This window comes from Sciurus vulgaris (assembly GCF_902686455.1).
Source record: "Sciurus vulgaris genome assembly, chromosome: 1".
In the NCBI taxonomy this organism is placed as follows: domain Eukaryota; kingdom Metazoa; phylum Chordata; class Mammalia; order Rodentia; family Sciuridae; genus Sciurus; species Sciurus vulgaris.
The window spans coordinates 131,727,198-131,740,819 of record NC_136461.1 but is presented as its reverse complement, the minus strand read 5'-3'; the positions used below and the strand labels follow the sequence as shown (position 1 = coordinate 131,740,819).

General features: G+C 33.3%; 1 protein-coding gene across 3 annotated transcripts in view; it reads left to right on the top strand.

Moving 5' to 3' along the window:
• Positions 1-12,600, top strand: part of LOC306659375 (transcription elongation factor A protein 1) — a 91,592-nt gene extending 78,992 nt beyond the window's left edge. For 2 of the 3 annotated variants that reach the window (XM_079136859.1, XM_079136858.1), the window contains 6 exons: positions 3,291-3,436; positions 4,800-4,856; positions 5,879-6,033; positions 8,013-8,159; positions 9,271-9,342; positions 11,388-12,600. In XM_079136859.1, the coding sequence (XP_078992985.1) occupies positions 3,291-3,436; positions 4,800-4,856; positions 5,879-6,033; positions 8,013-8,159; positions 9,271-9,342; positions 11,388-11,396 (586 nt within the window). In that variant the 3' untranslated portion in view covers positions 11,397-12,600. The remainder of the gene's footprint in view (positions 1-3,290; positions 3,437-4,799; positions 4,857-5,878; positions 6,034-8,012; positions 8,160-9,270; positions 9,343-11,387) is intronic. The other variant, XM_079136853.1, reaches the window with a different exon arrangement.
• Positions 12,601-13,622: the final 1,022 nt, after the last annotated feature.

The window sequence follows — 13,622 nt, the reverse complement described above, 5'->3', positions numbered from 1 at the left end:
ACTGAGCCACATCCCCATTCCTTTTTTTCATATTTTATTTAGAGACAGTGTCTTGCTAAATTGCTGAGACTGACTCTGAACTCAACATCCTCCTGCCTCAGTGTCCCAAGCTGCTGGAAGTCATGTGCCACTGCACCCAGCATGTTCCTTATTTTTCTTAATAACCTGTATTAATATCACACAGTGTTAATATTTTATGTTTTAGTACTAAATGTGTTTGATGTTAAAAGAGGTAAACCATAGGTGGGGTTAAACAGCATTTGTTAATAAAATTTGTGCAGTTTTTTCTTGTAGCTTTTTATTTTTAGATAATTTTAGACTTATAAAAAAATTGCTGACTGGGGTTATAGCTCAGTGGTAGAGTGCCTGGTTAGCAGGTGTGAGGCATTGGGCTCTGTCCTCAGCACCACATATAAACAAACAAATAAATAAGTAGATAAATAAATAGATAAAGAAAGGTGTTGTGTCCATCTACAACTAAAAATATTAATGATACAAATAAGTTTATTAAAAAATTGCAATAGTATAAATAACTCTTGTAAGCTCTTTACCCAATTGCTCCTCTTATATTTATATATGTATATGCACATATATGTGTATGTATACACGTGAACTAATTTTATTTTGAACCAAATGAATGCTTTGCAGACACTGTGCAAAGCACAGCATGCTTTTTACCCTTAAATGTATCATGTTTTCTACATATAACCATAGTACAGCTTTCAATATCAGGAAATTAATATAGATATGATGCTGTTTTCTAGTCATAGACCTTATTCGTACTTCTGCAGTTATCTAAATAATGTCATTTAATGCAAAGGGAAAATGTTTCTCCAAAAATACTGTATTGTATTTTGTTGTCCTATATCTTTGATGTCCTTTAATAGTTCTTCAATCTGATCTTGATATTTTTGAGAACTATAGACCCCAACCTCATGAATGTTTCAACATGTTTTCAGCTGTGGTATATTCAGGGTCACTGGTTTGTGTCCAGAACAAATGTAGATACATATTTTAAGTAGATATTGAAAGCATATTCATTTCTTAGTATATTTTTATCAGTTTTATGTACTTGAAGTTTAGGTGTAGAGCCTGTCTGCAAAAGCATAGAATTATTTTGTATGAAGTCTGTTAAAGTGATTGGGCGGTGTCTGTCTATGGATGTGCAGGTGCGTGCTTACACATACACAGAAAAGTAGAGGATTCAGGAAATTAGTCTGAAGGGAGGATATAAGATTAGATCTAAATGATTTGTAGCTGAATGGAGTTTTACATTTTATGTTCAAGAAATTGAGAAAATTTTGTGCTTAAATGGTTAGAAAGAGATACCAGAATGTTAGGTGATGAGGCCAGCAATAGCAAAGTGAGAAATGACTCCATCAGTTCACTTGAGTAGTTTCCATTGACTGGGCTAGGCATTTGGCTACAGACAGAAGCAAAAGCATATAATTGAAATATTTATTTATTTATTTATTTTGTGGTGCTGGGGATTAAATAGGCCTTGAGCATTCTCAGCAAGTTCTCTATCACTGCGCAACACCCAGCCCTAGGAAGATTTTTTAAAAAATTGGCTTATTTATTTACTGCTGACATATTAAAAGAACAAAGAAGTTTAAATCCTAAGAGCTTTTACTGTTAAGAAACTTAGCCTGGTCCCAGTTTCTGTGGGTGAGGAACCGGACTTCACTGGAACTCTCTCTCCAAGATGCAGAGCTACCTCCTATCAATGGTTTAAGAAGTTAATGTTTCTTTTGTTTAAATCAACATAGCTAACATAAATGTTATGCTATTACCCAGTATATTTAGGATGAACTATGTGTAACACAGTATGTGAACAAAATATATTTATAATACTTTTGGAAGTTCTTGGACAGTGTCATTTTATTTTTCCTGAAGTATTTGGGGGGTGGGAGAAGGACTGAATTATTGTTACCCCATAAAGAGAATCAAATGTCCTTTTTCTACTTAGTCATATCATTGTGTCTGTCTTATGAAGTTCTGTCAAGTCCTCTTGGAGTAGTTATTCTGTGTCTTGAAAACATGTATATATGTATTTGCGTGTCTATATAAAATGTTGAGATAATCTGTCTTCACAATTAAATAAAATGTTTTTTCCCTCAAAAAAAAAAAAAAGAAGAAGAAAAGAAAAGAAAAAGAAACAGCGTGGTTAGGGGGAAATGAAAAGCCATTGCAAACCTGTTTGTACACAGTGCTTTGTAAGTATAGAGAGACATAATAGAAAGCTTCAGAAAGAATTGACTAAAGTTAGAAGGTACTGATGACCATTTTGTCCACTGTAACCTGTTTTCAAAGTTTTAGCAGTGGTTATGTTTTGGAGAGAAAGCAAGGAGAGTATATTCTTGCAGCAGTGGCAAGTTAGACCTATGAACGGCAGTGATTTAATCAGTCTTTGAGAAAGGTTTATGGCCAGACCTGATGGTGTACCCCTGTAATTCCAGCAGCTTGGGAAGCTGAGGCAAGAGGATCATGAGTTCAAAGCCAGCCCCAGCAATTTAGCAAGAGCCTAAGAAACTCAGAGAGACCCTGTCTCTAAACACAATATAAAAAAGGACTGGGGATGTGGCTCAGTGGTTGAGTGCCTCTGCATTCAATCCCTGGTACCAAAGAGAAATAAAAAAAAAGAAAAAAGTTTATGGTAGATGTCTTTTATATGATACAACTGAATTGAAACTAGTTAGAAAAGTATTTTTAAAAGAACCTGTTTTGGTGAAAATCTAATATAAGTTAAATCAGAGCAATTAAAATGATTAGGTTGACTAGGAAGTCATTAAACTGTCCTGCTGCCCAGACAGAGTTGGTATTTCTGGAGAGAAATTGAGACCTTTTTATAATCTCAAGACTTACTTTTCAGTGTACATCATTAGAAACCCATTATCTAATTGGAATAGAATTTTTCAAACTTTTTTTTCCTCCCTCTAATTTTGTTTGCTAGCCTCCATACTTTTTTGGTCCCATCCTTTCACCCCTTCCCTCAAACCATGAGCCTTACTTTTCATGTATTGTAGTGAGTTTTTATGTGTATTTTCTCTATTAAAACATTATTCAAGGTTTAAAAGGACAATCAAGGTAAAATGATGTGAGATGTCTCTCTTTTAAATAATTTAAGAACTTATTTTTGATGTATATGCAGGCAACTGTTTTCCTTACACAAGTCACTAACATACCACTTCATTTATTTAGACCCCAGATTTTTGTTTTCAGAGAGTGATAGTATTGATACTTTTAAGAATTTTTTTTTTTTTAATTTATTTTTGGCATGTGTGTTTTAGTAGTTCCAGTGGCAATGTAAGCAGCAGGAAGGATGAGACAAATGCTCGAGATACTTATGTTTCATCTTTTCCTCGGGCACCGAGCACTTCTGATTCTGTGCGGTTAAAGTGTAGGGAGATGCTTGCTGCAGCTCTGCGAACAGGAGGTAAGTTTAGTGTATGTTAATTTTACTTGTCCTCCCCTTCATCACCACTACTAGTACTTTTTCCACCTCTATATTGTTGTTTTATAAGTACCATCTTGATGGTAGGTGCCCACCACTGCTGAGCTTGGGAAGGAGCTAATAGCAGTCCCTGAAGAAGAGTAAGAAGAAGGAAGAGTACTGGAATATCTGCTTATTACTATGTAATTCCAAGTAGTAGATTCATTCTAGTATGTGAATGTTTTTCCTGAACTTAAAAATTTTAAACTTCCCCCCTCAAATCTTAATTATTACCTTCATTTCATCTGCATTTCTCTGTCCTTAGATTCTGAGAGTTAACAATTTCTGAATTCTGAAAAGTTAGTATGACATATATTATGTAAGTTTTGTATTCATAATTTCATTTTCTAATTTTTATAGGTGGAAAAGCAATCTTGATTTATATAGGAGAACTTAATTGTATTTGAAAGTATTTACTCTTAGCATGTAAGATTTTGACTTTAAGCCAGGCATGATGGTACATGCTTATAATCCCAACAACTGGGGAGACTGAGGCAGGAGAATTGCAAGTTTAAGGCCAACCTAGGCGACCTTAACAAGAACCTGTCTCAAATAAATGAAAAGGTTTGGGGATGTGCTCAGTGGTAAAAGCACCTCTGGGTTCAATCCCCAGTACCATATAAAAACAAATTAATTAATTTTGGCTTTAAAGTATCATATACAGTGAAACAACACATAGTGCCCAATAAATTCATATAATTTATATGTAACAGATTAAAAAAAAGAAAAGAAAAAGTTTCATATACAGGAATATTTGTCATTTTATACCTTTTATTTTCTTTACGCTCAACAACCATTGCTAGTTGGACCTATTTCCTTTTTCTGCCTTTTCCTATTTGAATTCCTCACTGTCTCTTTTTTTCTTCCTAGTTTCTATTTATTTCCTTTTATCCTTTTGAATATTTGTATAGGATTCTGCTGAGTGTGTCCATATATGTGAGTGGCAGATGATTTCTTTGCATTGAACCCTGAGTCATATGAGACAAGACAGTTCTTTCTTTGTCTACGCTCTGCTAGAATAACCAGAATTTATGGAGTTGTGAAATGAAGAATTGCCTGCTAGATGAATTACTTCCTTACTCCTGAGGGAAAAGGAATCATCAGTGCAGGAGCACTGTGGATATTAGGTGAATCTGAAAGGAGTCTAGTGGGTAGTAAGAGACCAGATTCTAATTAAACTAAACTAAAAGGATTTTTATATGAGGCAAATGGGGTTGAAGAAATAGGAATGCAGTTTACTTACCTGTACTGGAATTTTCTTTTAGTATGTTTCAATAACTTGACAATTTTTTATGCCTGTTTTTAGATGACTACATTGCTATCGGAGCTGATGAGGAAGAACTAGGATCTCAGATCGAGGAAGATATCCTTCGTGTGCCTGTTTATAATTGTTTTAAGTAATCTATTAGGATAATTGTATTTTTTTCTTCTTGTAAATAATTCTAAGGTTTATTCTTCAGTTTCTTTCTTGATTGTATTGTTTTGATCCAGAAAGAAGAAGGACTTTCATCTTAGTTTATTCCATTTGTTTTTTTTTTTTGTCATTCAAAAGCAAACCACATAGTGTTGATGGTATTTTTATTTTTATGCCTTGCAAATTGAGAATGTAGTATCTAATTTCATTTGTGCATGGAAAACACACACAAACACACCTACACCTACCTACCCCTACGTGGGAAGATTTCTCACACATAAAAGCACATGTAATTTCCTGAGCTCATTATCCTAGAAGGAAATGTGTGCTGGGCACCACAGAAAGGTCCCTGGATACAGGTCTTGCATGTGGGAGGGGAGCAGGTAATATGTAGGTGACAGTGTGACATGGAACTGTTCTTGTTAAGGAAATATCCTTGTTAGGGAGGGAGTTTCCTCCAGGGCTCAGCCTCTGCTGTGGCCTGACGTTGGTGGAGAGAAACCTGCTAAACTAGCTTCACGCTGAGCTGGGAAAGGAGATAATTTCCAGGGCTACCTTGGTCTCTTCGGAAAGCCCCAAGGGAAGTCTGTGGCCAGTGCCATTAAAACTTAGGATTCTCAGTGGAATCCAGATTTGGACAAGTTAAGCTTGTATCATCTCAAGCTCATTTAAAAAAAATTGTTCACTTGGGTTGAATACCTGAGTTACTTTTGAAACCCTGTTGATTTGCATGCTGCTATGATTAGACAAGAAAAAAGCATTACTCGTCTACAGTTTAAAAGTACTGACACTTATTTGCCAATTATGGATGAATCAAGGAATCAGAAAGAGTGCCTTTTTTTTAAACTTATTAAATTGGAGACAGTTTTTGTGAACTCCTTAGAAATTTTAGGAGTTCTCATTTTGGCCGAACAGGGGAAAATTTGTTTTTACCTTTATAATTTAACCATTTTTCCTTAACAGCCAAGTACCTATATATCAAGAAATAAGGAATACAGATATGAAATACAAAAATAGAGTACGAAGTAGGATATCAAATCTTAAAGATGCAAAAAATCCAAATTTAAGGAAAAATGTACTGTGTGGGAATATTCCTCCTGACTTATTTGCTAGGATGACAGCAGAGGTGAGTCTGCCTATAAAGTTTCTGTGATGTGATTGCATAATGTCAAGTGTAAAGCCTATTTAAATCATAAGGTACTATGTAAATATTACATATGTAATTTCTCTTAACTGTTTCTATAGATACATAAATGTACCAGGCAGATATTTAATGTTATTGAATTTGTTGACATTAATGCTTTACTCCTTCTGTACCACTATACCATTAATGATCTTTGGGTGCTTTTTTAAAAAATTATTTAAAACCAAAAGTGTTTTACTTTTTGTGATTTCTTATAGAATCGTGATTCTAATTGCAAATAGTCTGTACCATTTAAGCCTTTTTTCATGGTTAAACACTTGGAAATTGTTTTTATCTTACTGATTTTTTTTCTTAAATTTTATATAGGAGATAATGGAAAAAAATGAAAATTTTAAGGTTGCTATTTATAGACAGTTATTCATAGATAATAGCTGTTGTGTGTCTACAGTCTATTAAGCATCCAAGAGAGTGAATTTGTTTTTTTTACATAGCTAACAAAAATTGCTGCATTTAAAAAATTCCTTTAAAATTTTTGAATAAAATATTTTAAAGCTTTTACAAAGCAGAGAACATAGTGCAGTGAGATCCCATGTATCCATCACTCAAGCTTCCAGTATTTTTGAGAGTTTATCACCCTTTTAACTTTTCACCCCCCATTTTTTTCTCTTGAATTTATTTTCAAGTACATCCTAGACATTGTATCTTTTTTTAAGCCTTTTTATATTTGGGAGATATCTTTACAAATATGATATGTTTCTTACATAATTTATGTTTTATTCTTTTCCTTTCCCTTATATCCTCCTTTTTTTTTTTTTTTTTTTTTTAACTTCCTTTTATTGCTCTGTTGAAGAAATCAGTTCTGTATCCCACATTATGGATTTCTTCTCACATTATGACTTTGTTTCTCATGAGTTGTTTGATTTTTTTCTGCCCACATTATTTTCTGTATATTGGAAGCTAGTTCAGTAGACTTGATTATATTCAAACTCCATTTCCTTCTGTATAAATACTTAATAAGTGATGCTTTTTATTATAGTTTTCTCACAACAGGAGGCACATGTCTTGATCTCTTCTTAGCGTGTTAAGATTTGTTAGGTGGGTTTGGATAATTAGAGTGATTTGGAAACTAAAGCTTTCTATCGACCTTTCATCTAATGAGTTTATTCACTGATGATCCTTGGCTGCAAAGGAATGATTTCTAAAATTATTCCTTTTACATTTATTAGCAAGGTTTGTTTGATGAAGAAATGACTTTTCCTTATAAACTCAAGCTGTTGGTTTGGTAGGAAAGGCAGACTCAGTGTAAGTTTTCTCATTGTTTATGAGTTATCAGAATCAGGAGTTGGTGCCTAGTTAATTGCTAGTGGTGACTTTCATTTGTTTTTAAATATATGTTACCCCTCTTAAATATTGTCATGACTTGTGACTTTTTATTTGTTCTGTGGGATTGGTTCTTTACAGTAATTTAATTTAAAGAAATTATCCTATTTTTGGCTAATAGGAGTTCCTTCACATTGACCTCTGTTTCCATTGGACTCAATGATGATACTCTCTGGTATCTTCTATGGTTTCTGGTATAGAAGCATGACCCTGGCATATCTTTGCACTTTTTACCTCAAGACTTGAATAAAAACATTTCTCCAAAAGTCCCTGGCTTCCTTCTGGGCTGTGGTATTTAGAGATACTAGAGGTGCTCACTGTTACAGGTTTACATTGTTTCTGGCCTTTAAACAACAATTAAATCCAGTTTTCACATGCAAACTTACAAGTATTTAAAGAAAATTTTAAAGGAAGCAAACTCTTGTAAGCCCTCTGAGGAAAAATATTAATTTTATACTTTTAAAACTTTGAGCTAATTTTTAGTATTATTAAGCTAATTGAACATTAAAACATTTAGAGTATAGGATGTACATATTATTGAAGGTTTCTGTAACTGAGTGGCATTGTCACCTCCATTGTAGGAAATGGCTAGTGATGAGCTCAAAGAGATGCGGAAAAACTTGACCAAAGAAGCCATCAGAGAGCATCAGATGGCCAAGACCGGTGGAACTCAGACTGATTTGTTCACATGTGGTAAATGTAAAAAGAAGAATTGTACTTACACACAGGTTTGTGGTTGTTTATAGATTCTTATTTTCATATTACTAATGCTTTCAACTAATGTTTTAAAACAAGTAGTAAGGATAATTACCAGTACTTTTTGGTAATTTTCAAAAAGAGATGTTATCTCTTAAGGGAAAGGATGCTTTTCTTAATACTGATTGCAGTTAAGAGAAAATAAATTGTACATTCATAGAAATAGTTGTTGTGAAAACTATCTGTAAGTTAAATAAAATATAGGATATTTAATAAAATGACTTGTTTTTTAACAGCTCATCAACAGTTGATTACTGGTTATGTAAACAGGCCATAATTCTTTTTAGTTTTCAGGACTATCTAAAGTAAGGAAAGTTCTACAGACTCCTCACCTGCCATGTGGGTACTTAAGGCTTAACAGGCTTACAGATGAAAGGTGTTCCTTTTTGTAACATTGATGAATTTTATATTCACGTGGGATATAATTGGGCTCTTTGCTCTTGAACAACTGAAAAGATCCACATTGTAGTATTTCTGGTTCTATATGTCTGTGAAAATGATTTATTGCTGTTTTATTTGCCAAATTGTTTTTTTCCCCACAACTGTAATCTACCAAACTCAAAAATTTCTGTTTAACATGGTATGTTTTAGGTCATGGATTTAGGGAATTGAATTTTCTTGTAAGAAAATTAAGCACCGGAGTTGGGGTTGTGGCTCAGTGGTAGAGCACTTGCCTAGTATGTGTGAGGCACTGGGTTCAGTCTTTAGCACCACATAAAAATAAATGAATAAAATAAAGGTCTATCAACATCTAAAAAAAAAAATAAAAAATTAAGCATCTAAAAAATAACAAACTCAAATAAGCCTTTACTTTAAAAAAAAAAAAAAAATTGGGAGTGGGTAATTTTAGAGGATTTTCCCACTTACCTGGGATAAATTAAACATGAAAGAGGAAAGGGGTTTAGAAAAATCAAGTTTGGAAATACATGCTCCTTTGATATTAATTTACTTGGATTTGTTTTAGATTCTTATGTTTTATTGTGGTACCATTGTGATTATTACATATCTATATGCAGATATTCTTTAGGTTTTTTTTTTTATGGTAGTGCTAAAAGTAGGATTTTTTACTTGATTTTGTTCTAGGTACAAACCCGCAGTGCTGATGAACCAATGACAACATTTGTTGTTTGTAATGAATGTGGAAATCGATGGAAGGTATGGCACCCTACTCATTTATAATAAAATAATATTTTCCAGTCTTTTCATAAGTTTACTTAGTATCTAAATCATACATGTATGCTTACATTATTCAGTAATGTGGAAGTCCCTGATTAACTGATTAACTGCTAGTAATGGAATAAGCTATTTTGTATCCTTCTAAAAATAATCTACTTGATTTTACTACCTTGTATATATGTTTTTGTGTAGAAATAGGAGTAGCCAGAAGAGAATCTTCTTCTTTTTTTTTTTCTTTGTTAGTTACTGGGGATTGAACCCAAGGCCTTGCTAAGCAAATGCTCCACCACCAAGCTCTACCTCCCTAGCTCCCAGGAGAGAATCTTAAATGCCCAGTTACCATAACACAGTCCTATATATACTATATTCATTGTATTGTTTCTGCCCTTGAACTCCCAGAAAAATCTGTTTGAAACTTGTTTTAATTGATTTTTATTCTGTAAAACTTTACCTTGTTGAAAATTAAGCCCATAATTTTTATTATTTAGGAATTACAGATGAGCAGTATCATGATTTGATAGGCATTTTCACTAAACCTTAATGTTGCCTATCTATTAATATAGATAGGGATGTTAGGGGTTTGAGGTTGGGAGACTTTCATGGTAGGAATGTCTTTGGAACCACATAAATTGATTTTAAAATCCCTTGCCACATTCCATCACTAACTATCATTTTCTCATGTATTAAATGTAAATAAACTGGCATTGCAGATTGTGATGAAGAGAAGAGATAATATATTTAAAGTGCCTGTCAGTCCCAAAAATGTTGTCTGTTTTTATCAGTTTTTATAAAGTATATGAAAGGGATTTTATTTTTGGCTACATTGGCAGACTTTCGTTTAATAAACTTTGAATTATTCATATAGGTCAAAGCATTTTCTGGAAATTAGAAGTGTATTGGAAGCCAGAAAAATAACTTCCACAAATATAATTTGGGACTTTGGCCTTAGGCACTATTAAAGGGTTAAGTCCAGTAGTTTTCTATTATATACAGATATTTAATTCAGAGCTGAAAAATTTACTGGCATTGAAAATGTTTCATGGTTTCAAGCAGTGTTTCTTACCCTTCTGAGTTGGTGAAATGTTTTACATTGATTTAAGAGAGGGACATTGATTATTATTATTTTTTAAAATTTCAATTCTGTTGAACAAACTTGGCTTGTTCAGAAATTTCTCTTATATTTGTTTTGCATGCTGGGTCAGTTTTTTTATTATGAGAATGTATTGTGCAGCTTGTTTTGAACACAAACTTAATCAGCATAATTTATGACAGTACCTAGTAAATTTAAGAAGTTCAGTTTAATGTAGAAAACTAGTAGGAATTTTTACATTTTGCGGGGGTGAGTACTGGGTATTGAACCCAGAGGCACTTTACCACTCAGCCACATCCCCAACCCAGTCTATTTTATAATCTGAGATAGGGTCTTGCTAAGTTACTTAGGGCCTCACTGAATTACTGAGTCTGGTTTTCAACTTGCAATCCTCCAGCCTCTGCCTCCTGAGTCTCTGGGATTACAAGCCATGTGCCGTTGCACCCAGCAGAATTTTTACTTATTTCAACCTAAAAACAGAGAGGCCCTTAATAAAAAATTGTAATGGTGCACACCTGTAAGCCTGTAATTCCAGCAGCAAGGGAGGCTGAGACAAGAAGATCTCAATTTCAAAGCTAGCCTCAGCAACTTGGTGAGGCCCCAAGCAACTCAGTGAGACCCTGTCTCAAAATAAAATATAAAAAAGGGCTGGTGATGAGCTCAGTGGTTGAGTGCCCCTGGGTTCAATCACCAATACCAACACAAACAAACAAACAAAAGAAACCCCAAACCCTAAATGTTTTATACTTTTATTTAGTTACCTATTCCTGCTCATTTTAAGTAGTTTTGAAAAGGTGACTACTCTGTGAAAAATGTATCTTTTCCAAAAATGCCTCTTAAAAAAAAGGTACAGTGTGTATTATGTTAAATGGGAAGTACGTGTCTCTTTGTTTGCACTTAAAGTTCTCATAAAATATTTCTTCTCTTTTGACAGTTCTGTTGAGTTGGAAGAATTGGATCTGGACCATTAAGAAAATGGATTTTGTAATTAGCTTTAAAACTAGGCCAAACAACTAGGTTTCTTGCGAGTCAGATTTTTAAATCAGCATACATCCCACAGGGTTAGTGTTTGTTTTTGACTTAACACCCCTTCCTTCAATGCCTTCTGTAGTTTCAGATCAGTAGGGAGATCATACAATAATTTTATGATATCTGTTTCAATACTTTTTTTTTCATTTTTACAAGTAAGCTGATATTAAACTTTTATCAATTAAACTTTTGGCAATTTATTTTCATTTTTTTTTCTTAAAGGAAAATGTTCCTTAACTTTTTTACAGTCTGAAGCATACACAGTAGAAATTCTGTTATTCTCTGTAATACATAAGTAAAATTTACATTTTTCCCATATTGGCATGTACCTACAAACATTAATGGAAGAGAAAAGGTAATATAAGTTTAGGTTTACCAAATATGGTGTGTATTCAAATAATACTTGACCAGCTTATCTAAATTGTACATAATATTTGAACTAGCATATGAATTTGATTTTAATTATTATGTTCACATGCTTGGGCTAATTAGATATTATTTTGCATCTGTAACTAACCGTGATCATCATTTCTTGTAATTTCTTGTACATGTATATTAATTGTTCTTAATAGATTTTACTTTTGGAAACATGACTTGACTTTGTTAAAATCAGTTTGGTTTGTTGTTTATTTACCTGTTTGACTTGGTAGTGTATTTTAGTTTTATAAAAGAACATGGTTATAGTTTCACAGGGCTTTTCATAAATCCCTTTAAACAGGCAAAGAACCAAGCTTCTGACAGTTTTTTCCCCTCATAGGAAGATGTACTGGGAAGAAAATGTTAGTATCTTAGTATAGAGTAGTTATTGTAAACAGTTCATGACTTCATTTTATTTGAAAATCTATACTGACCCAAGGATTAAGCATAAGGATTGTAGGAATCATTCAAGCTGTGGTCTTTCTGTATGGAGATTGATAGAAGATATTTTTGTTCTGAGTCTTATTTGCAGACTTGTTCTATTATATGATGAATGAGATTGTTGAACCAACTGAAAACATGGGTTACAGTGAGTCACTTCACAGTACATATCTTGCAACTTTTATTTTTTATGTGTTTACCATTTGTTATGTTAGGAATAAGAAAAAAAAAAAAAAGGTTTTCACCTAGGTTACTTGGTATAGTTGCTCTAACACATCTTAAAAGGCCACCATTGCACAGTGTACGATTTGTCATGCTGAAGATTCATTCTGTCAGTTACCATAGAAAGACCTCCATACCTGCTTTGCACTCTCCTTTGTTTACCTTCTTCCTCTTACTGCAAATCATTTTGATGTCCATGTTAAGGATTGAACTATGGGCACTAACCCACCTTTACTTTGTCAGCTCATAGTTGAACCTTTTGTTGTATCATTTCAGAAATAAAAAGTACATTTTTGAAAGAATGAGTTTAAGAATAAGGTTAAAATAGTCCCACTTTTAAATTAAGTGATCCATTTTAAAATTTGTAACTCAATAAAGTTTTTTTGTTGTTGTTAAGTGTGTATCACATTTTGTCATTCTTTTTAGACATTGAATTTTGTTTTACCTTTAGTTTAAAAAGTCCCCTTTGTCCTCCAACTACTGGGGTATTTCTAGAGTATAATTTTGTGTAAGTGAAGTGTGCTCAAATGAGCATTGAGCGATAGTTAAGGCATGCTTTTTCTTTTCCTGGACTGCTGGTGATTGGGAGGGAGTGGTGGTTCCACGTAGACACGAGTGAATCCCTGTGTGCACATACTATAGTATGTGGGTCTTACTGTTGAGGAATAGTGAACAGTTATCAAATAATTAGAAGTAAGTACTATTGAGGGTGATATTTTATGATGTTTACTTCTGGACAAAGTGGATGTTAAATTACCATAAAGGAATAAGGTAGTCAGATACAGTGGTGAATAGTACAGAACCATCCTGGGAAAACAGTAAAAACCTTGGTGTACTTGCTTACCCAACTGCGAATGAATGTTGATTTATAAATTTTGCTAAGCTGTAGCAAAAGTTCTGAAATATTTATAAATGCCTAAATATCTAAATCTGTCTATACCTCACAAGTGGAAAATGTTTAAAATATTAATAAGACAACAGAAGGACAGTCTCTACTTTTATAGCTGCTTAAAGATTGTCCTTATATGTCACAGTGTAATTTCGGGATTTTGAATTGAAT